At 39.1% G+C, this 24,785-nt stretch overlaps 1 protein-coding gene and 2 long non-coding RNA genes across 3 annotated transcripts; 1 reads left to right on the top strand and 2 right to left on the bottom strand.

The window, feature by feature from the left end:
• On the bottom strand, positions 1-24,369 carry LOC110047445 (serine/threonine-protein kinase D3-like). The gene is made up of 19 exons (XM_020753196.2): positions 24,107-24,369; positions 20,360-20,498; positions 18,869-19,000; positions 17,354-17,694; positions 16,824-16,860; positions 16,577-16,660; positions 14,208-14,521; positions 13,363-13,440; positions 12,857-13,121; positions 12,252-12,319; positions 11,449-11,521; positions 5,809-5,915; positions 5,324-5,380; positions 4,574-4,678; positions 3,756-3,863; positions 3,466-3,626; positions 2,870-2,976; positions 2,165-2,250; positions 1-1,641 (listed from the first exon to the last, which is right to left on the bottom strand). The coding sequence occupies exons 1-19, from the start codon at positions 24,230-24,232 to the stop codon at positions 1,417-1,419; spliced, it is 2,613 nt and encodes an 870-aa protein (XP_020608855.1). The 5' UTR covers positions 24,233-24,369; the 3' UTR covers positions 1-1,416.
• On the top strand, positions 6,834-7,765 carry LOC149111227 (uncharacterized). Its single transcript, XR_016207808.1, has 2 exons — positions 6,834-7,009; positions 7,540-7,765. It is a non-coding gene; the product is annotated as an uncharacterized LOC149111227 (long non-coding RNA).
• On the bottom strand, positions 7,767-11,440 carry LOC149111228 (uncharacterized). The gene is made up of 2 exons (XR_016207809.1): positions 10,974-11,440; positions 7,767-7,963 (listed from the first exon to the last, which is right to left on the bottom strand). It is a non-coding gene; the product is annotated as an uncharacterized LOC149111228 (long non-coding RNA).
• Positions 24,370-24,785: the final 416 nt, after the last annotated feature.

Below are 24,785 nucleotides of genomic sequence, written 5' to 3' on the forward strand. Positions count from 1 at the left end.
TGACGGAAAACTAGTTTATTTTGCAATAGTACACTTTCCTATAAAACTCCTCGAACTTCCGCGCATTTTAAGGATTGCACTGTACATGACCTTTTGTTTTGTTTTTTTTTTCTCAGTAGTGATCCAGGTCTGATGAATAACGCGTGGTCTCACTTTCGAAAACCTAGACTCCTTAACTTTATTGGATAAAGTAAGCTGTATTCCTGTAGCTGTATAAATAGGCGTCTCCCCTTGAGTGCGCAATTCTTTTCTGCTCGAGAGATGCTAATATTAACCCGCACATTTCATTGTGACGACGAACCCCTACAGAGTTATATGATACCATTTCTGATTGGCTGTTTCTTGCGCGCGAAATCGAATTCAACCAATCAGAGACGGAGATACAACACGGACTGCTCAATAGCCACGTCATCAGAACGGAATGCAGACAAACTCGCGAGCGGCAAAAGAAAACAGCGCGCTACGAGAGACCTCTATTTACTTAAGCTACTGTGTATCGAGTGCCGCAACGCAAATGTTTCGTGGGGACCACTCACAGTAAGATACAAAAGTTAAATATCTGCCAGAACTTGGCTCCTCTGGTTTGGACAAGGACCGCTATGGCGACTTAGCACCAACGAACCTGTTACATAAGGTGTCTTTTAAAAACTCGCGGTAACTTATCTGTTATATTACAAGAGTGATCGTTATAACTTAAGAGCAAAGTCGTTTGCCAGCCGGACGCATCATGGCAAGTACTTGAAAAAGCCAATTGAAAACTATCTTTATTTTGATTGGTCAAAGCACGTTGTACGTGCTTTTTTAAACCAATCACGAAACTCGACTTGTCCCAGACCTCCAAACTGTTGATAGATCACGTTCAAACAATTCCAACTAGTTTCCATTCTTTCCATTCGGATGTATAAGGGCAACGCGTATTATCTTCCATAGCTCACAGAAGTCACAAACTGTCTCCCTTTAAAAAACATTAACAGGCAACAAACCTACAAATAACTTACGACGGAAAGCGTTGCTGTTTTTAAAATTATTCGTTGACAATTCTTGATAAAATACAATATATAAGCAACTGTGTGCATTAAATTTTGTTACTCATTTACCGGTTATTAAATTGGAACATTAACATTTTCTGAGTGACATTTCGGCAAAATATGAAATTACATAGATAAAATCTTACCCCACCCACCCCTCCCTATGCTTTAGCTCAAAAACTGGGACCCATTAGACTGACGGGATCTTTCAATCCACACTGAAAACTGAAAAACAACGCAAAAAGCGAAACTAATTTGATCGCAGTACTTCTTCCGGGTGTTAAAACGTTAGGAGTGTTCATTTAAGGTAATTAATTAACTAATTATTTGGTTAGTTAATTTGTTAACTGATTAATGATATTTAGTGATAATAATGGCCAGTTCTTTCTCACAAGAAGCTGATACTTGTTTGAAGTCTGCGCTCCGTTGGTGAAACTGGGGGGAAAAATCTGTTATTGCTCGGTCGCGCGGCTTCCCGCGGTGGTTCTCTGGTTTGGCGCGCTTTTAGCTGTTCGCCATACGCCTGCCACCTAGCGTCATCGCTTTCGTGAGTAAGATAACGTTCGCCCACAACCGCTTCCAGACTCCTGAGGTCCAACCAGGTCTGGTAGTCCTGGGTAGGAGTTAAATTAGAACGTTATGTTTGGCAGTTGGTTATTAAAGTGGAGATTAGACCACTTCCGAGTTGCCGTTTGCCTCATTTTCAGAAAGAGTCCTCGAGCAAAATTTTTCATACGAAGACGAGTTTCAGCGCTTTCGCACGAAGACTCGTTTTCACACAGAGGGAACAACTGTAATTCGAAAATGGACTATTACGGTTTCTGTAGCATAAAGCGAAAACATGGTACCACCGCCCCACCCCCTCCCCTTCGGGGGCAGTGCTATATCACAGACCATCCCACAGCATTTTTGACACGTTGCTCTGACAGTATAAAATAAGTCATGCAAAAAAAAACATAATAAGTTACTGAGCTAAATCGAAGAATTTCTTAATGTATGCTTTTGAGCGAAAAAGCGAAGTGTTAAAGTACGCAATACAAATGAGATGAAACACACAAAAGAGTGAAATGTTTACGATGGAAGTTGTGATATTTGTTCGTGCTAACTGACCACAGTATTACATTAGGTAAACTTACCTGAAGCCACGGGTGAATAAGCGACTTATCACACGTATAGCGACAGCGTTGCTTGACTTGTAAGAGGTTGTTTATAAGGTCAATGGCTGGAAAAGAGAAAGGAAATTTAGGCTGGGTAAAAGGTCTATCTGGCTACTTGAATGAGAAGATTGGGGCAATAATACGAAAGAATTCATCATTCGGAGGTTCTTTTGTCATATTTTCTAATCTTTGCAGCTAAGTTCGAATTTTGAAGTATCAAAATCAAACTTATCCTGTAATAGCTGTTATTCCCGTTAAAAATCGGTAACGCGACATAGACAAAAACAGAAGGGACGAAACAGACAAACACATGTAAAAAAGTGTTCTGGTCAAATAGGTCAAAAGCATACGACGCTATAAACCAGTCAAAACTCGAAGTATAGCCGTGTAGCCGGTACAAAGTGCGGGAAAACATACAACCGCAGTACAGCGTGGGAAAATATCTAACCGGTGCAAAGCGCGGGAAAATGTGCAACTGGTGCAAAGCGCGGGAAAACGGAAGAAGCCAAGCGCAGAAACCAAGATGGGAATGGCTGTAGTTTTGTTTGCTTGCTCCTGATTGGTTGAAAGATAGCACGTCTGCTCTGATTGGTCAACACACTGACGCTTCAAAAAGATTTCTGAACTAAAGAAAACAAATCAATTTCTGTAGCTGGTCGAGAACCGTTCTAATGCGACACAAACCTTCCGGCGAAATTTCCTGCCAAGGGTCAGGAGGGTACATAAACGCAGCATTGTGAATTTGATCTTGAATATCTTCCTCTTCATTGAACGGGAACGTACCACTTAAACTGTCGAAGAACAAAAATCACCCATTACACTAAATTCAAAATACCAAGGATTTCTTTACAATAATGCTGCAGAATTCCGCGGGAATGTTGCCTTATACTTAGCAGAAGAGGCATTAGGCCGAGTTTGATGAAATCAGACGATGCTCCGAATTTACGAGATGAAATCCTCCCCAGGAAAAAAGATGGCTGCTGCATATTTTCTTACAATACCATGCGAACCTTACATAGCCCATTAAGTACAATACATTAAGTACAATTAAGTACAATTGCCCACTTTTGGCAATATTTGTCCCTGTGCTAACGACATAGAGTACACTAGATTTGAAGATGTTACAACGTTTCTGTACGTTTTTATGTGCGTTGTTAAAGTTTTCGTACGCTAAAGATTTTGCATAAATGTACCAGTCGCCATCTTTTCTCCTACGAAAGATTAGATCTTCACCATGCGCTGTTATAAAGACTCGTAGCCGAGTTGTTATTGATTCTTACCTTACGTACACGACGACACCAACCGACCACATATCGAGCGACCTGTTGTATCCTTTATTAAGTAGAACCTCGGGGGCGAGGTACGCTGGGGTTCCGACCACAGAACGACGGAACGATTTCTCTTCGATTATCCGGGCAAAGCCGAAGTCGCACAGTTTGATCTGTTTAAGAGAACATATATTAGAACAAAGAAGAACTTTGCAATACAATGGAACTAAACCATATGTCGCTAAATTCAAAGAAACCTTTTCAATGAAGACGAAAATCAAATGAAAAGGGGGAAGTCATACCTGTGGGAAACCACATTCAGATGATAATGACGAAAGCAATACATTCTCGGGCTTCAGGTCACAGTGGACGATATTCCTGAGGTGAAGATCTCTCAAAGCAACTAAAATCTGCAATGAAAGATTTGAAAGTAGTTTGTCTAGTTGTGTATTTGTGCAATGACGCTTTTGGGTCCTCAACAAAGAAGAAATATGTTTCAAAACCAATCATAGTTATCAATTTTAAAATTCACACAGATTTGTCACAAATGCACTATATTACGGAATGCCTTTCCAAACAGTTAACACAGTTACTTGATAATAAATACAAGTTGACAACGGAGGACAAAGCGAATTTGAAAAAGTCGACGATTCGAACGTGCTCTTTGTCTGAGCAAACTGGAGGATTGTGGGTTGTGTAAGCTTGTTGAAAGAGTTATTTTATTTCTAGTGGAAGGACAAAACATTTCTGGAAGGCCCCGTCCGCACTACGTCGGGGGAATTTGCAAACGGAGCTTCATTTCTCCGGTTCGGCCTACCGTCCAAATTAATCCGTCACGAAAACTGAGCTTTTCGAAAGCGCTTTTCAAAGCAGAGGAATTTGAAAACGCCGGCTTGGCGTTTCAGAGTGGACGGAAAACATTTTAGGAAACGAAGCTTTTCGTAAACGATGACATCGCGATAATCATGATATTCCCCAGCTCGAATTTTCCTCAAACAAAAATCCATAATGACCGGTGATTGTTGCGTTTTCAAATTCCTCCAGCGTATTGTAGACGGGACATAAGACGAATTTGACGAAAAGAACATCGCTTTGCAGGGTGGCGGTACACGTATTTTACCTGTGTTATGAGGAATTTTGTACATCTCTCATCCAGTCTTCCCTTGGCACTTGACAAAATAAGTTCCAACATGTCACCTTTCATTTTTTCCATAACCACGAACACCTAAAAAATAATACAGTGCGCTCAGACACGGACAAAATATGCACGCCGGTTAACCAATCAGAAGTGATAACGTTGGCAAGCCACGGTTCCCTTTGGTCAATCCTAAAATCGAAGAAAGATGGCCGCTGTTCACGGAAATACGTGGCTACATGGTTCATATAGAAGACAGAATATTCAAAGACGTTTACAAACAATTCAGCAATTTTCGAGAGTTGTTTCACTCAGAATTACACCTGAAATTTTTCTAGGATTTTTTTCATGGCTGCCCGAAACATGGTGGCACTTTGCTGTATGTGACTGTATGTAACAAAGTCCAAGTACACATCACGAACTGGAAGATACACTATTTACTGAAATTCAGAGCGCATTAGGAGCCTGAAATCGGTGGCAAAAGCCGTGGGAACAACGTTCCCCTTTCCTCTGCCCAGTGTTGGATGGCAAAATGAGAGAACCATTGTACTAAAAATGTGCCCTTGATTATAGCTTTTAGAGCTTCTAGGTCACTTCACGAGTTGCAGTTTTTTCAAGCAAAACCTGGTATAGGAGGAGCTAGGGAACTAATGTGATGAGACGACACTGGTCTCCAGCCTTATACATAACACGCCATTCAAAGGAACCAATCAGAGGAAAGCTTTCATTGCTTACCCTTTCTGGAGTTTCAAACATCTCTTCTAAATTCACAACACCAGGATGATTGACGTGCTGTAAATAAAAAAAAAAACCACTGCATTAGTAAAGCACTCTCGTGCTGTTATTGTTGTTTTTTCTGTTGGTGGTTCTGTTGTTGTTTGAGACAAGAATACCCAAAGAACAACATTGAATGCTGTCACATTTTTAGCCTATGAATGAATTCCGTAAAGCCATTCCGTGCAGTTTCCTTGAAAACCTCTCATATAAAGCTATAAAGTGACTATAGTCGTGACAATAGTTGACATGCAATAATCACACTACGACCGAGTGACTTCACAAGGTAGTTTCGGTACGGGAGGCTACGAAGCTACACATTAGCTCCAGTAACGACTAAATGGTACAAGGATTTGTCTAAATGCTTAAAACGTGCACACACAAGAAAGGAAAAATATAGCATGCGTACATCTCTTACCACAATCTGCATAATTTACGTGACATACCTGGAGAATTCCGACTTCATTCTTCAACTGTGCTTCTTGTTTGGTTGGGAAGCGTTGTTTGTCGATGACTTTGATAGCTACATCTCGTCCACTTTCACGATGAACGCCTACGAAGTTTAAAAGAAAATTCTCTAATCAAACGCGGCGCACAAACCTCTTCAGTGACTGTCATAACTTTTGGCTTAGAACTGGAGGATTCTGGAAACTGGACACTTAAAGTCGCATTTTTGGCGGGAAAAAGGGCGGGAACTGCACGCGGGCGCCATTTTTGACCGCTGGGGAACCAATCAAAGCTAAGCTAGTAGTGTCAACAAAAACGAGCCGTGACTTGGCTTGGGGAACTGTTGAAGGGTTGTGCCTAAATCCTACCGCTCAGAAGGACAACCGAGGAGTACTAGGAGCGAGTTTCCGAGTCGAGCAGTTTTCGGAAATTGTCGGCTATTCCAATATGGCGGACTATACCATTCATATAAATATGTGAATTGCCAGTGGTAAAACTATGTTGATCAACAAGACAAGTACGTTTTTATTCACCCGACAAGTTAAGAATAATGTGTAGAGAGTAAAGCAGTGAGTTGTTCAGCAAATGCTGTATATTTCTTTAGATCTCTTCCCGTCTGGTTCGTAAACCGTAAATTTGTACGCCGGCTAACACATTACACTGTAGACGTCTTTGACTTATAATAGGCACAAACGTTTTTAAATACGTCGTTCCTTCAGGACGAATTTATTTATTGATTCAGCGGATCCCCGAATTCAAACTTCCTTTGCCTTGTCCCTCTGGCCGGTAGGATCTTGGAAATACTACCGTCCAGAGGGACAGCTTATGTATAAGGTACTTGGACTGAAGTGCATGCACAGTTTAATTTGTACAATAGTTTGATACATTGCTCTTAAGTTTTATACTAGACTAGAATCACTCTACAGTTGAATCTTTTCAGTTTTCTGTGATCTTGTCCCTCTAGCCGGTAGGATCTTGAAAATACTACCGGCCAGAGGGACAGCTGCTTGTGTATAAGGTAATTGGACTGAAGTGCATGCACAGTTTCATTTGTACAATAGCTTGATACATTGCTTTTTAGTCTTACACTACACGAGAATCACTCTACAGTAATATTTTCAGTTTTCTGTGATCTTGTCCCTCTAGTCAATAGGATCTTGAAAATACTACCGGCCAGAGGGACAGCTGCTTGTGTATAAGGTAATTGGACTCAAGTCCATGCACAGTTTTATTTGTAGAATAGTTTGATACATTGCTCTTTAGTCTTACACTACACTAGAATCACTCTACAGTAATATTTTTAGTTTTCTGTGATCTTGTCCCTCTAGCCGGTAGGATCTTGAAAATACTACCGGCCAGAGGGACAGTTTGTGTATAAGGTAATTGGATTGAAGTGCATGCACATTTTTATTTGTAGAATAGTTTGAAACATTGTTCTTTAGTTTTATACCACACTAGAATGACTCTACAGTTAAATATTTTCAGTTTTCTGTGATCTTGTCCCTCTGGCCGGTAGGATCTTGAAAATACTACTAGACAGATGGACAGCTTGTGTGTAAGGTAATTGGAGTCAAGTCCATGCACAGTTTTATTTGTACAATAGTTTGATAATTGCTCTTATTGCTTAAGTCATAAAGCAGGCTAGAATATTGAGGATTCCCATTTATATGAAGGTTATCAGACACTCGATTTCAATGCCTTAATAAAACTTATTTTGCATTCACTCCAAGTGAAACAGAGTGCCAGGCAGTACTAGGACACATTTCTGACATGTCCAGTGGGCTCAAGTTGTGTACATCAATATTTAATATATTATTTTGTGACTTACATACTCTGTGTAAGGATAGAGGAATTTCCTCGGGAGGATTGTTAAACTTAAAGAGTTAGATACTGTTCCTTAGCATTGTAAGACTATCTGTTGATGGAATAAACACAAATTAAAGTAACGAAAATGTCCTTCTATTGTCTTTTTTTGTGAATGGTGTTTACCTTTAAACAAAATAGGTTTAAAGAAATCCTTTAACCAAAACGTGTTGCTTAAAGGACACTGACCTGACATACTCACAAAGCCACTCTCATTGCAAAATTTCTAGTATATTTCCTTCATGTTTATTAAGCCTGTATCCCGCAAAGTCACTTCTAAAATGAGGCTTTCTAAATAACAAGTGTAAATAAGTGTAAATAGTTAATAAGTGTAACCCCAGTTACCCTAAAAATTAAGCAGATTGAATAGTATGCTCAGTTTACATATTTGTGCACCCATGAGTAAAATTGGGGGGGGGGGGGGCAGGGGGGTGGGAGCCCCAGAAGAATAGGGGGCAGGAGGCAGGAGAGGAAAGGGTGGGAAGTGGGAGTTCTACGAAGGAGGGAATCATCAAATGTTTTTTGACTTACATTTAGCTTATCTTGAGACTTCTGGACTGAAGGAAAAATTAAATCTGCCCTTGGATTGAAAAACTGAGGCCAACTTCTGGTAAAATTGGAAACCCTTTTACAGTGGTTATATCATAGGTCATAAAATGTTGTCATTTAAACTGTCAAAAGACGTGAAGAGCTAGAGGAGCAAGGCTGAAAACAAAGGAAAAAAGGAAAAGAAAGTCCAAAGGATTGCGCAGCTAAATGATAAGTATGTGTTTTGAGTGTTCTTATTTACAGGGGACAGGGCAAAATGGAGGAGGGCAGGAGTCAAGAGATAAAGGTATGGGAAGCAGGAGAACTGGAAGGTTCTGACCCCCTTTCGCCCCCCTCCCCCCCCCCCCCCCCAAAAAAAAATTGTTAAACAACAGCTTAATTGAATGCGATTAAATTTTTTATATTAGTCAGCACACAAAACAATTATAAATGGAACAAATAGAGCTACAGTTGCATTAGAAAGCTTATAGGGGTCCTTATGGTGTAGGTAACAGAGTTAATGATCTCCCACCCCCAGTGACTAGTCTCAGACAATGTAAATTGCATGTGATGAAATTGGTGCGAAATAGGCAGAAAATTCAAGTGACAAAGACTCTGGCGGCCATGTTGGATGACAAGAACAATAAACTAAGCTAATTCTTTTGTTAATGGTCATCTAACATGGCAGCGATGGCGTCAGTTAGATATATGCCAGTTAGTTAGATTTATGGTAATATAAATGTGCCAGGCTCTTTGTCTGCACTTAGTCCACACAAGCTCTGGCTCTTTTGACTGAACATTTTTTTACACATTTTAATTGAATCCCTATACATAGGATACACCTAAGCAAAAGAATGATTATGATTGTGGTGTCTTTGTCTGTATGGTAAGCTGTACAAATACCATATTCTATCAATTACCATGTCTCTTTAAATAATCAGCTTGGCTTGAGTTAATTCAAATCAAAGTGTTCGTCTTTCCCTGAACTGATCACTTGTGCTGGTGATACATTTTAAATTCATTGGTATTATCTATGTTTAGTTTCCAGAGCATCTCAGCAGGGGAGAAACTCCTAATTTCAACCAGGTATTTTGAATCAAAAGCAAGTATCAACACTTCTCATCGCATGACAAAGTAATGGAAAATCAATTTAAACCAAACTACACGGATACCAACTACACATCTCCTATTCATAACACTTTCTTGCAGAAATTCACTATGTTTGTCTTATCTTCCAGGATGACATTCCCTCTCTCCATGAAGTGATGAAAATGCAGATCTCACAGCAAATGCTACCAAACTGAAGGAATGTACATTCAAAAGAACTCAAAAGTTCTCATCAACAGTAAAATATTAATTTTGCCTGAAAAGGATTCATCTCCATACTTCCTTAACCAGTTGTACATATATATATCAGTTTCCCTCACTAAATAAACACTCTAGATCCATCGTTCAACTTAAGATTCCACACTGATACTGTCATGTTCATTGATTGAGAATTATTGCAATGGCAACAGAGCATGAATAGACCTTTACAGACACCATGAACTTCAGTCCAATTACCTTATACACAAGCTGTCCCTCTGGCCGGTAGTATTTTCGAGATCCTACCGGCCAGAGGGACAAGATCACAGAAAACTGAAAATATTACTGCAGAGTGATTGTAGTGTAGTGTAAGACTAAGCAATCAATCAACCCATTCTGCAAATAAAACTGAGCATGGGCTTAAGTCCAATTACCTTATACACAAGCTGTCCTTCTGGACAGTAGTATTTTCAAGATCCTACCAGCTAGAGGGACAAGATCACAGAAAACTGAAAATATTACTGTAGAGTGATTCTAGTGTAGCGTAAGACTAAAGAGCAATGTATCAAACTATTCTACAAATAAAACTGTGCATGGACTTGAGTCCAATTACCTTATACACAAGCAGCTGTCCCTCTGGCCGGTAGTATTTTCAAGATCCTACCGGCTAGAGGGACAAGATCACAGAAAACTGAAAATATTACTGAAGAGTGATTCTAGTGTAGTGTAAGACTAAAGAGCATTGTATCAAGCTAATTTGTACAAATAAAACTGTGCATGGACTTGACTCCAATAATTATTACCTTATACACAAGCAGCTGTCCCTCAAGATCCTACTGGCTAGAGCGACAAGATCACAGAAAACTGAAAAGATTCAACTGTAGAGTGATTCTAGTCTAGTATAAAACTTAAGAGCAATGTATCAAGCTATTGTACAAATGAAACTGTGCATGAACTTAAGTCCAATTATCTTGTACACGAGCTGTCCCTCTGGCCGGTAGTATTTTCAAGATCCTACCAGCCAGAGGGACAAGATCACAAAAAACTGAAATGTTACTGTAGAGTGATAATCTAGTGTAGTGTAAGGCTAAAGAGCAATGTATCAAACTATTCTACAAATAAAAATGTGCATGCACTTAAGTCCAATTACCTTATACACAAGCTGTCCCTCTGGACGGTAGTATTTCCAAGATCCTTTCCGGCCAGAGGGACAAGGCAAAGGAAGTTTGAATTCGGGGATCCGCCGAATCAATCAATAAATTCGTCCTGAAGGAACGACGTATTTAAAAACGTTTGTGCCTATCATAAGTCAAAGACGTCTACATTGTAATGTGTTAGCCGGCATACAAATTTACGGTTTACGAACTAGACGGGAAGAGATCTAAAGAAATATACAGCATTTGCCAAACAATTCACTGCTTTACTCTCTACACATTATTCTTAACTTGTCAGGTGAATAAAAACGTACTTGTCTTGTTGATCAACATAGTTTTACCACTGGCAATTCGCATATTTATATGATTGGTATAGTCCGCCATATTGGAATAGCCGACAATTTCTGAAAACTGCTCGACTCGGAAACTCGTTCCTAGTACTCCTCGGTTGTCCTTCTGAGCGGTAGGATTTAGGCACAACCCTGTTGAAGCGCTCAAATCCGTTTTAGTGTTTTCCACGCATGGCAACGGTTTCCTGCTTACGGCAGGCTACATGTTTTCCCGCGCTTAACACAAGTAGCTTGCTTTGCCGTCTTAGAGTACATGCATTAACAAATTAGCTGCTGGGTGAGGCACTTTTACTTAATTAAGTACTGGACAAGATTCACAAGAAGCAACTCAGTGCAAGTCGAAACTAAAACAGCCCCAGTTGGAAAATCTCTCAGTCCATTCTCCATGGTAGAAATGTTAGAAGGCAATCACAAAAATATCAATTTTTTAAACACTAACCTCCATATACAATTCCAAACTGTCCTGATCCAAGAATTTCATCAGGAAATACTTGATACAGCTGACTGATGTCCTTTAAATGTGAAAAGTAGAGACAGTGAGACTTGTGCAGGCCGCAATGATGAATCAGTGGGCACACAATCAAGTGTTTCATTGCACAAATCTGTTACGACATAGCCAATGATGTTGGGGTCCAAAATGGTGTAGGTATTCTTTCAAAATACCCATAATCAGCTAGGCCTGTCATTGAGTTTTACATGAAAGTCATTGTACCAACAACAAACGTTTTGTTTTGTGAGCGAATGGCATCAACAACAGCTAAGTTAACCTATAACATTAAGCCTATTCAGCTGCAACAGGTTGTGAGCTTAAACAACAGACCTCAGGGGTTTCATTTTCAACGGCTTTTCACAGGCGGGTAAAACTATTTGAACTGAATTTCTTCATAGGAAAAATTTTCCGCTAGATGGTCAAACCAGGCGGGCAAAATTGTCCCCACAGCTGGTCAGTTTATCTGGTGCCCATGGCCACTAATGAAACCCCAGAGTCCTGTATGTGGACGTTTCTGCTTCAACAGCAAAACTGCTGTCCAAGGCAGTAAATGGTCAATATTATAAGTAATTGTAAAATATGTAAACCTAGGTTGATTGATACCACTAAAAACTGACTAATTGCCAAGTTAACATCTGATGTCACACAATGCATGGCATGCGTACACCACAAAGTATCATGCAACAACAACAACACACTTTATACACAACGTGGTAAACCAATGACACACGGTATCATGGCAGTTCACTCACCAGTGGAGCATCCTTAACCTTCTCCTCCTCATGCGTTACTTCCATCTCTACATCAGGATTGCTCACAACTGATCAGAAATTCAAATAATACATGATTATTATTTTGAACCCAGGAGTATCAGTAGGTCGTCTTGTGGAGTTAATTTGACTTACAATATGAATGAATACACAAAAATGTTTGTTTGAACCTGCATAATACAATAACGGAGTTAATTTGACTAACAGTAGACAAATCAAAACTTACTAGAACCAACTAATAACTGCTGACAAACTTTACACAAGTCTTGCAGCCAATACCATCACCGCTAAACAGACCAATCACTTTCAAAAGACCAGACCTATAACATCATCAACTAACTAACACTATTCACTGGACTCTGAAGATCACTTCTGCTCAGGTTGTCGAAACATCAGTCACCAACAACAACAGTTCCTTTCAGAACTACCCTCACCCAGACGATCACACAAGACGAACTACAGAAATTCAAATGATACTCTGAGCTGAGTTGCTTTTCAACATAAAGCTAGCAACACAAATAATGAATAGTGGGGTGGGATGAGTTGGGTGGGGTCCAATGGGGTTGGATGGGGTAGAGCACACTCACCACTGTTACTTGATGGAGCAACACTTGTCGTCGGAGTGACACAGCCTGGCATCAGAGCAGAGCGGGTGACACCAGCCCAAGCCTGGCCTGCCACTGCCCCGATGCCACTATCTGGGTCAGGTGTCTCATTCTCGTCTTCAACTTGTCCCACATAGTACACCATGTCTCTTGTCTTCATTTCAAAACAGTGCGGAGCCCGTGTGGCATCTGTTGCTAGAGGGTCAATGTTGGAATCAACTGACAGTATTTCAGACAGCTGAATTTCCTGTATAAAAATAGTAAACAGTATTAATAAATATTAATATTTAGATGGCCGAGTACAAATGACAGTACTAAAATAGAAATAAATGTTGGTGAATTTAGCACTGCTACAACATTCCAATGCATGAAACTGAATGAGAAACTTTTCCATCCAGTCCTCTTTGCTGGCCAATAAGGAAAAATACGCAAACCTACAACTTGAAGTCGTAAAATAACAAAAAGAATTCACTTAGCATGAAGCAAACCTTGTAATATCTGTTGCTTGTAGAGTCTTGGAATAGTGTCAAGCACTTTGTATCTAGCCTCCAGTAGTGTCTTTTCCTCTGAAATGTAAAAGCATAAGTCAGAGTGCAACACAAGACCATCAGAATTAAGGGAGTCAGACTAGGGTCATATCTTACACGCTCACAAAGACATTAGTGAGAAATGTAAAAAAGTAACAGGACACATGATTGAAAACCTTTATACTGTAGCCTGATGTAAAGTTAAAAGTGTAAGGTTTGAAAAATCCCTTTCCAGTGTCTTCCGTGACATTAATTTACAAAATATTTTCTTGTGGCTTATGTTTTTTTAATGTTCAATTTCCCTGTCATCAATATCAAATAATAAGAAAACTACTTGGCAGTTTTTCCAGTTGCCCAAAGGCAAAAATTATGTCGCCTGTGGCACCCGCGTGCTTCTAGAGCGTAGACCTACCTTGACAATAATCAACCATCTTTCATTCCAAAAGATTTGATTTTTGCTTCAGAATAGGATCAGTACTTTCAATACTTTGTGGCTTTTCTACTATGCTGGTAAAACAATGTATTTTGACAGACCAAAACAAAACACACAAGTTCTACAATACCATACTTGGTGAGCCAGGGACAGATAGTCAAGTCAGGAGAAAGTCAAATGAGCAAATGAGGTGCAAAAGAACCCTTAAAGAACAAATGAAGTAGCTCCTGGGAAGCTACTCTTAAGTGAACAGTTACACAGCCCATTTCTTGTTAATTCTTGTTATCGTTATACAACTTTTGTCCATTTGACAAGTTTCCTCCTGATCCGACTATCTGCCCCTGGGTCTCCGAGAATGCTACTATACATGAACCTGAGTATCCTTGCTGGTAAAATGCACCATCCATCCCTGCTTTAGCACTTTAGATCCTTTTCTCTTCGTGTGCTTAACAGACACTACTATCCTCTGTAGGGGGATGTTGTTACTCATTGTTGGGGTCAACTGCGGCAATTCATAGTCTGGCGATGAAGGACTCGTGGGTTCAAATTCTTCCTGGCTACTGCGGCTTGTCGACTCAGCCTCGGTTTCATTCTCGCTATACTCATGCTCGTCTGGAATATCATTACTTAGATCCATTTCAGAAAAATTTTCTGATATGGCACTTGAATCAGTGGAACCTAGTGAACCTACAACAGGAAGCAGAAGATGGGTACAACAGGATTTATACAGCACATGTAAGTAAGTAAGTAGTAAGTAAGTAAGTAAAACTTTATTTATGCAGGGTGGCCCATTCAGCACAGTGGCTGGTATCCAGAGGGGCCCTGCTAAATACAGTTTCTAAAAATATAAAACGTCTAATAGTATAAAATAGTTATAAAAATAGAGTTAAAAAAAAACAACTAACGTCTAGTAGTTGAAATAGTTATATAAAAAGAGTTTAAAAAAATTGAAACGAGTTACAAGCATGAACTGGTAGGGGAAAAAATAGATATCATAAATTACGTGCTATAAATAAAATGGGCTTTGACAAGATTTTTAAAAGAGGAGAGTGATACAGCTTGTTGGATTTTACAAGGTTGTGAATTAAAAAGGGCTGTGCCGGAAAATCTAAAAGTACGTTTGCCAAGGCTAAGTTTGGGTTTGTGCCATGTGCCACATGAGGAGTAATAGCCACATGACACTTAAATTTAACTCCCCACCTAACTCATGAATAAGCTGCACATGTCAAAAAGCCCAGTCCTTAACATTGAAGAGAGATATGACTTCTTCAATATCTGCCACTAATTTAGTATGTATGTGGGGGAAGGCATATTGCCATTATGGTTAGACAGTGCGCTGAAATCCAGTTTGAGCTGTTTAAGTTCCCCAGGGGTGACTGCATTGTGTACTCTCACAGTGCCTTTCTCCCAGCTTTTAGCCAGGATTTGAAAAGTGGGCGTCCAAAATGTGCTATAGGGCCTGCTCAAATGAACAATTTATAAGGCAACATATGAAAAATAAAATGATTTTCTTTAATAAATGGCCCAGGCTTCACAGGATGCCTAGATGCCCATCCTGCTAAAAGCCTGCCTCTTTCCACTTGGGTGTATAAATGGGTACCAGAGAATTTAATGATGCTGGGGTAACCCCTGCAATGGACTAGCATCACATTGAGGGGAGAGCAGAGTTACTCCAACATGTAGTCATTTAATGCTATGGAAACCAGGAGAAGCTTGGGCAGTATGCTCAACCAATTAACCTGACGCAGACTTTACCTTTACGTAACTAATCAAGTATAAGAAGGGTAGGAGACAACTACATGTAAGAACAATGGCTTTGTGTCACTGCTCAATGTTACAATCATGTTAACTAAGACAAGTTTTTTTTTTAAACACACAGCCAGCATGACCTTATGAGTTATTTTTGCCAGAGCCTGGTTGGTTGTCTGCCAGGATGCATGAATCCCTGACAATCCATGCTGCAGAATGGTGCACAACCAGTTGAGCTATCCTAATGGCAGTTAAAAGACAATGTCATTGTTAACATCACGTTGGGTTTCTCACTCTTCCTTGTGTTTGTCAGCACAAGCAAGTATGAGAGCCAATGAGAGCTGACTGATTTTTTTCCAACATCAATGGTCAAAGAATGGTAAAGTCTGCATACATGTACAAGCCATACATGCCTATCAGGCCAGCGCTTACCTCTGATTTCTGTAGCATGAAGTGACTAGAAGTATTACTCCCCCCCCCCCCACTGATGGGATGTTGGTCCATCACAGGGTTATCCCCCGCATTAAATTCACCAGTACCCATTTATACACCTGGGTGGAGAGAGGCACTGTGAAAGGGCTCAAACCTGGACTGCTCACAAGTGCACTAACAATGAGGTAACCGCATCTCCAAGTCTACCAAACAGGCATGAGTTGGAATCCGAACTCTGACCCACTCTCATTTTTCTTCTAACTCTCAAAAGCACTTACAATAAGCAGTAAATTAAACACAGTCAAACCTCTTTAATACAGACACCAAAGGGGCAGGGCCAACTGTTGATATTGTAGAGGTGGCCGTAAATTATAGACGAAGAGCTTGTATGAATTCTGGTTTCACTGGGACTACAGGTATATGATTTGTCCTCAATACAGAGATGTCCGTGTTATGGAGGTGTCCATAAGGAGAGGTCTGACTGTAATTTCAATTTCTTTTAGTGTGGTAACTCTGAGTAGTAGATGTACCATGTAATTTAACACCTCATACTTGTCTAACCTGTCTCTAGAAATGACACTTCACCCAGACAATTCTTTGGTGCCTTTTCGGCGCACCCTTTTCGATGGCAGTTAAACTTACAATCTGCAATGAAACAAAACTTCTTAATATTGCATCATTCACTTACACTTTCTGTAACAATGAAATTGTGGACTGTCTTTTTTAAATTAACATGTGCTATGCAGTATTGATAACCAAAAGATTAATCGAAATCAATTTAAGAAGAGTAATGTAACTAAATAAATACCTTTGCATTGAACACCTTGACGAAACAAGCCTTTTAACTGGGAAGAAAAAGGGTTACACATAGCATTAAAGAGCTGCCACTAATAAAAGTGACTGAAGGGGTAGGCATAACTACAATGCAATGACATCATCATGAATTAATTAATGAAACTATGAATAGTAAACCCATGATTTACAGTTACCTTACATTTGCAACAGACAAACTGATGACCCACCAGGGATAGGACACTGGGAGGTCCTGTATGCAGTATGCTTGTCACATTTGAACCTAATTTATTGTTATATGTGCAAGTGCGCATAAGTCTCCTGTTACTGAGCAGTTTAAGTGTCCAATTAGTTTACAGAAGCTCACCAGCTTGACTCCTGTCAGGAGAATTTGGTAATTTTTGTCTCTGAAGCTTAACATGACACTGACCACTTTTCTGAAACTGTCTTGATTCAGAAACAAATACTCCCAACTATATTTCACAGTGGTAACGGTAACCACTGTTGAGAACCTACATGCCACATCATGTATTAATATATGCTTACCAGACGCTTGCAGATCTGGCAGACTGTAGGCTTCTTGTATGAATGAACGGCAAATGTGTGTGGAATCTGGATTCTGCCCGATATCGCTCTGTCTATCCATATTGGTCGTCCACTCCAAGTTGCTCGTCTCTCTTTTGATGAAGGAATGCTATCATTAAAAGAACTTGATTGGTGGATCAAGAATGACGAATCGTTCCAACCCCCAACCTGAGAAGCTGGCCTTGGCAGGGTATTTGAATGAGGAGCAGCATTCAGTGCTGCAGTACTGGTGCGATGCCTTAAGCCGTTACAATTATTGGGTATCTTGTATGCACATCTCTTGTGAAAATTACCACCACATCCTAGACAAGAAACAAGAAGTTATCAATGAGTGAAAAGCATATTATAGTTAAACCAACGAAGATCAAGACTGGCTGCTCCATGCTTGAGGTTCATGACAGTTTTGTTAGCATGCTATATATTAAGAATTGGTACAAACCCTGGGGGGATGCTTGTTTATGGCAAGTGACCATCTGGCATCATCAATTACCCATGGCAAACAATTTGGAGGTTGGGGGATTTTGTGCAATGAATGGAGACCTGTATTACTTACAACTCTTGATAAACTTGCTTTTTGTATCTACTCTGATCTTATCACCTGAGGTAAAATAGAGTGAGAGGAAAAAGAGCGACATGTCTGTGAAATCTGGTGGTAAAGAAAGTCACTAAATGTACATTCAAGGCTATGCTCTAGCTTTGTGTGATCATCTCAGGTGACCAGCTTCCATCTCCGGCGACAAGAAAAACATACCGAGTCGCCTGGCCAGGCAACCTCTTTTTTGAGATTTAACTTAGAGATGAAAACAGTCTCACAATAATATGTCTTTCCCTTTTTGATTTCTTGTGTTGTATTGAAGTCTTCAAAGCAAAATGGCTCAATTCTGAATGTTTAAATCCATCTGTGAAGTCAAAACATCGGTGGCTTGATGTGCATACATTTTTTCTATGCTTTTAACACCCGCCTTCACTGATAAGGATAGCAGTTTCCTCGTATACTTCAAGTAGTTTCAACAAAAGTCTTCTTAGTTCTTGTGACTTGTATAATGTACAAGAAAAGTCCCTAATTGAAGGAGATTGTGAACTAAATTGTCAGAAGCATAGAGGAAAAGGAAGTGATTTTTTCTACATATATCAACCATTTTAACTAAAAAAACATGTAAATTTTGTCTTTCTTTGGGAATTTTTGACAAGAAAACTACATGCAACCCTTTTATCTTTGGCATCTGTAAACCAGATAAATGCCCTGGAAATAATGCAGGACATTTTTATTTAAAGGTTAATCGGTTGTCATGAATTAGTTAAAAATGTTACTTACATAATTTTCATCAATTGATTTTTCAAGATTTTTTTTCTTCGTTCAGGCCACCAAGCTTGACTTCTGGGCACCCTAGCCTACAAGGCTGGGTGCCTGAAGGGCTCCTTAGAATTTTTCCTAGAGCATGGCCTTGTCATGGGTGCTACTAACAGCCATCATACCTTCACATTTGAGTCCTTGTCTTATGAGACCAAACAACATCTGAGCACAATAGTCACAGAATGTTGGAGACCTATAGGAGTGAACTATTAGCTGATGAGGTCGAATGACAGTCCCATCATCTGGTACTTTTGCTGAAAAAAAAAAAATGGCCAAAAAGTCAAGAAACGTGACTGTGTAGTCACAGTGGGTAAGAATAACTTTCACAGAGACAAAAATAAAAGATAACAAAAAAAAACAAACCAAAATCAAATCAAATCAAATAAATAGTACGAATAAAATAAATAAAACATTTATTTAAAAAGTTAATAATACTTAGACTAGTCAGGAATAACACACAAAGATTCCAATAACTTGGTAAATACTTTTCTCGAACCTGTGCAGTACCAATCAGAAGAAACCTAACAGGGAACGCTTGAAAGAACGTGTTCTGTTGCTGTTCCACACGCCTTCCCATCCTAGTTCCTTATCCGTTCCTTATCCGTTCCATATCCATTTCATATCCGTTTTCTATCCGTTCTGTACTGTTCTGTTGCCATTCTATACCCGTTCCCAAACGCGTTCCCTGTTAGGTTTAATTTCTTCTTGTGCAGTACTGTAAGCATCATGCATGTATCACATAATCATGTAGACACCATATGTAGACAAAAACAGTTGTAACTCTTTGTCAATCTCATGTGTTGGAAAGTTTGTTTGTTATACACGTATCAATGGTATGTATTATCTTATATTAATTTTTGTAATTAAATTCAGTTAGAACACGACCCGCCTAGATTAGCTTAGACTATCTTTACATTCATGCCTAATTATTGTATTTAAAATGTTTTAAGCATTATTATTTATTAAATAAAGTGAGTTCAATATTAAATGAAGTGTGTTAACACCAGATGTATCACATTGTCATGTACATGTAGACAACACATGTCATAAAATAATGAACAAACGAGAGTTCAACCAGATTTTCGTATTCTTGCAAAGGGAATCCGATGCTGCCTCACCTGACTTATTTGGTACTAACTTGATCAAGACAATATTATTATTATTAACACTCTCAGAAATAGTAAATAAATTCAAAAAAAGAAAAAGAAAGCAAAATTATTAATACTACAATTATCAGTTGAGTAAGGTGCGATAAAGCCTTGGTGACAAAGTTTTGGCCTTAAAATTACAGTGTTGCCAAGGGCAACTTTCCTCGTTTCCAATGGTAACAATATCATCAGCTACAATTTTGCACGCTTAATGCTGGTAATGACATCAAAGGCTGACAAGTTGCCACTGGAAACAGAGCCAGTTGCCTGTTACAACAACACAAATTGAACATTATTAACTTGAAACCTGGTCACCAAACTTTTGTCATGCCTTACTCAATCGACAATCATGTAACAGCTGACAATTTCTATCTTCTTGCCACCTGTGTGATTGACAATCTAATGATACACAAGGGAGAGTCTTCAAGTGATCGCATCCTATCCCAGGCAAACGTTATCTCTTACCTGAAACAACAACTTCAATAACAGATCCTTCTTTCAACTGTTCCACACTGGTTAATTTCGTCAAAATATTTGTTGTGGAGTAGTTGTGAAAGAACAAGATGACTTTATCTGCTATCCCAATGCAGGAGTTTTCTGGAAACTAGATCAAAGAAAACAATGTCTTTTATTAAGAAAGATTACAGGGCTGTTGTTCATTAAGTTTCAATTCATCTGTAGGCCTTGATCTTCACACCTGTATCAAACTTGCTACTTCATGGGTGAATTGTATCAACTAAAGGCAAATTCACCTGTAGCATCAAGAGTCCATCAGGCATGCTCAGCCGTAACAGGTGCTATAGGTTATGGCCCTTATTGACAGCCCTGACATTACACCTGACAACTTTTCCCAAGTAATTGCTTAGTCAATGCAAAGCTCTTCCATCCCCACCCCCCCCCCCCCCAACTCTGTGGGGGACATTTGTTAGGCATTTGTAGTACTTTTTTTGAAAAAATGCTGCAAATCCCCCACAAGGGGACTAGAATATATAACTGTGTAAATCCCCATGGCAGAGCTTCAGCAAGACCACAAATATCTCACCCCACCCTATTTTCCATTTCTGGTTGATGGTAGAAGCAATAACTGTTGGAAATGGATCTTCATTAATTAAAACGTGTAACCAGGCTTTTAGCCAGGATTCTGTGAGTGGCTGTTCAATAACAAATATGCTAGGGAGCTCTGATGGCATGCCTCCCAGAAAAGTTTGAAAAATTGAAGTGCCTTAGGTGCGTTTTCTGCAATTTTCAGTTGATAAATGTATTGATCAGACTTGAATGGTCCTGAATGCTAATGCGTTGTTTTCATCACCAAAACACTAAAATAGATTGAAACTGAAGTTGCCCCTGCCCATACTAAATGCATTCAGTTGTGTTTCACAAACAAAACTAAGCAAAGATTGTTGCATGGCAAAGGTTTCTTAAATCAATGATTGTGGTCACTATAAAAATGATTGTGAAACAACACGTGCCGGTTTACAAGTTAGTACTTCATGTAGCCACCAACAAGCACTCCCCAGAAGGAACGCTTCTTCCTGGTTACACAAAGTTCCTCTCGGTGAAATTGGTTCGGTAACACACGTCATGCTCCACACGAATGTAAACGGGAAAATAGTGGGCGGCATTCACCTATGAAGTAACCAAAGGAAACTGAAGTAGAAATAAGGTGATGGTGAGATGGTGTGTTCAAAAGCACTTCCTGAATCACTATAGAAATCAAGTGATTTCGTATGAACTATTGTAAAATTACTGAGTGCAAATCAACAAGATCTCTGTTTGATTTATTTATTTTTTCCTGAAAGGTGGTCATCCACAGGACAGCTGGACGGCCACATGGCCAAAAGCCTGCCTGTAACCATCGCATTTGGAAACAATGGCGCACTTCTGGAAAGTAATAAAACTTTAACAATGTAATAACTGGCATTTTATTTCTCATATTTCTCAGGGGTTTCATGGCATTTTCAACAGGAGGGCAACTGGTTTTAGCAAATGCTCTACCCTGGGTCAAGAAATGTCACTAAATGCCCAGCAAATGCTAAGGAGGGGAGCGGGGATAGAGGGACTTGGAATTGATAGAGCAATAATCCGCTTAACATGTTCACGCTCATTGAATTGCTAACAATAAAACTGGATTGTCCTTCGTTTAGGTATCCCCAATTGGATAATGTTCTTTTTACTGTCATCTGTCATCACAAGGTATTGCAACTGATTAAAGGGGATGAAATTTAATAGGAAGCATAAGGAGTAACATGATTTGATGTTTCAATGTATCTAACATCATAAAATTTGGAAACGTTGAATTACATTACTCCTTATATTTCTTGTTAAATGCCATAACAAGCAACTGACCATTCGAAATTTAATAGGACCATGTAAAAATAGACAGATTCATTGCTGAATGAACAATTAACCTCGTCAAAAAGAGACCAGTCCCAAACAGAAAGTTGTATGGTACCAACTAGCCACTTAGGTGCAAAAAATAAATACAAATTGACATGGAAAAAAAGGCAAAGCTTATTCATGTATAATTCTACAAAAATGCAAAGAATATCCATTGTGTATGCAGTATGCACTGCTCATCTAATATTTCAAGAATATATGTGGAAAGATTTATCATTTATAAATATTGTTTACCCTCTTTCATTCAAAATCAGTGTGTGACCTTGGACAAATTAAAAATATTTGAATTTCAAATTCATGTCTCCACTCCTTCACAATTCTTATATACAAGGTTCAATTTAAACAGCTGGTTCTCTTGACATCATCTTGAAATCAATAGATAAATAAATTAATTAATTAATAGATAAATGTGGGGAGGAATAATTAAATTTAAAAAAAGGCTCAAATTTTCCCACCAAAGGTGAAAACTAGGCAATGTTTAAAATGAAAGAACAGAAATGAAAATAAAATAATTAGGCAACTATTTTTAAAGCAGAGAAAGCAAAAAAGTTATATTTATAATTTGACTAATTTGCTCGAGGTTACCAATTAACCTATATGGAGCTTTGTAAAAACATTTAATTTGAGAGTTGCTTTTGAAATGTAAAATATTAAAGGCCAAGTTTGTGACAAATGTGTACTACTCGATTGGTTTTCATGACACCGGTGTTAACGTACTAACCAGCAGAAGAATTAACAAATTGCACGTTACTTAAATATTTGTCGCAATACATGCAAATTTTAAAAGGCTGTTGAACTGAGAAGATCGAAATTAAAGAAAACAGGAAGTACAACACTTTTACCCAGTATAGCTCTGTATGATTCTATAGCAGGCCGGTTTTTCAAATGTTCTTGAAAAGTAACCGATAAAAAACACCACACTGCACATTGTTCAGGCTAATAACACCATTTCTATGGGAGATTTCAAGACTTAAACTTGGTATAGGGTATTTATACATGTGGGCGTTCGTGGACTATAACATATACACGCGTGCGTTTGGCCTTTTGCAGACTGTCTGTTGTTTCGGATAACATCGGCGTAAATTGACGGAATATTCGGCGCCAGGGACAATTGCCTATATTCAGGTTCCGGCTGCAGGCTTTTGGTCTTGGCATATAGGTTCGAAGATCTTACTAGAACGTCCGTAAAATGCGCATGAATAAATTAAACCGCGTGACAGCAAAAGAATCGATCTCCACCTTATTTCTAATACACGTTGTTTTCGCCATTGACTGTCCCTCACAGACACACGGGGTGGTTCACGAAAATTAGGATAGCCGACCTCTAAAGTTACTTAAAAAAGGACAAGGCGGTCTGACTTGGAAATTACAAAACATGACATGATTCAACTAAAATTGTCGACCGTAAGTACAAAGACACGTACATGAACTGTCATTTTACGTCGACCGATATGAGCGCACAACCGTTAAATAAACTACGGTAAGCTTTAAAAAACAAAACAAAAAATACTCAGTACAGCAACATACATTCGGGGAATATATTATTTGGTTGGTGCTTAACTCGAGAAGTAACAGATGATCAATGAGATAATAAAAAAATATAGCTTAACTTCGCGAGATCGACTTTAATATACAGACCGAATCGAGAGAAAAATATACGACGCGGCCTGGTCAAGTCAATTCGTTCGAATTGACAAACAGTCACACCGAGAGACGAATGGCTACAGAGAATTTTCCCTTCGTGATATTTCAACGCTAAAGAGAACAACTGCGGTTAAAGTAGATAGGCTGGTGGTCAAATAAGCTTAATTATACCTTTTGATCGAGGAAAGAACACGCCAACTCTTTCAAGGCCGAGAGGTCCTTTCCTTCAAAACCGTAAGTTTCCCGGGCCAATCCGCACTGGAAAGTAATGCCTCTCCTCGGACAGTCTTCACTCATGGCTGTACACACAAATCATCAAAGAATTTGCTCCTTGCATCAATCAAACACAACTTGAAAAGGCGACCAATTTGGCTAGGTAAAGAGTTATTACTCGCTACTGTCGCTACTGGAAATATTTCCCTAACAATATGGGCGACAACATTGTCACGTGACAGATACATATTGCCCGGCAAAAAGAGCGAATAAGACGTGTTTCCGGTGACGATGACTTCCGGTAGAGAAAAACAAACGCGACTACGGCCTTTTGTTAAGTGATTGTCACAAAAGCAATCAAGGGAAACAACAATTATAAAGGTCTGTATGCAGTTATGTCAAAGATTATGGCTGGGCAAATGTCTTTAGATTAGTTTATGACTCAATATCTGTCACTCGTAACTAATTCAACAAAGAGGAACAAACCATTATTTTTTCCTTTTTCGCAGTAAAAGGAAGTAAATTTGCAGCAAACGTGATTTTTCGAATGATTGCGCAATATATGTTTGATATATTAGTCGGCTGCTACAAGCTTTGACTGCATGCACGCAAATTTTCCAGTGAAAAGGTGGTAGCT

Source organism: Orbicella faveolata, unplaced genomic scaffold (genome assembly GCF_042242905.1).
Source record: "Orbicella faveolata isolate gen_17 unplaced genomic scaffold, um_ofav_v1 contig_24, whole genome shotgun sequence".
NCBI classification, from domain to species: domain Eukaryota; kingdom Metazoa; phylum Cnidaria; class Anthozoa; order Scleractinia; family Merulinidae; genus Orbicella; species Orbicella faveolata.

What these genes read in the sequence shown, in the direction of transcription:
- LOC110047445 (XM_020753196.2), bottom strand. Translation starts at nt 24,232, where the DNA reads ATGAGTGAAGACTGTCCGAGGAGAGGCATTACTTTCCAGTGCGGATTG. An exon ending in GTTTGGAATTGTATATGGAG is followed by an intron (nt 5,916 to 11,448) that starts GTTAGTGTTTAA and finishes TAAACTTCGTAG; the next exon opens with GCGTTCATCGTGAAAGTGGA. An exon ending in GCAGGAAATTTCGCCGGAAG is followed by an intron (nt 2,251 to 2,869) that starts GTTTGTGTCGCA and finishes TCTCTTTTCCAG; the next exon opens with CCATTGACCTTATAAACAAC.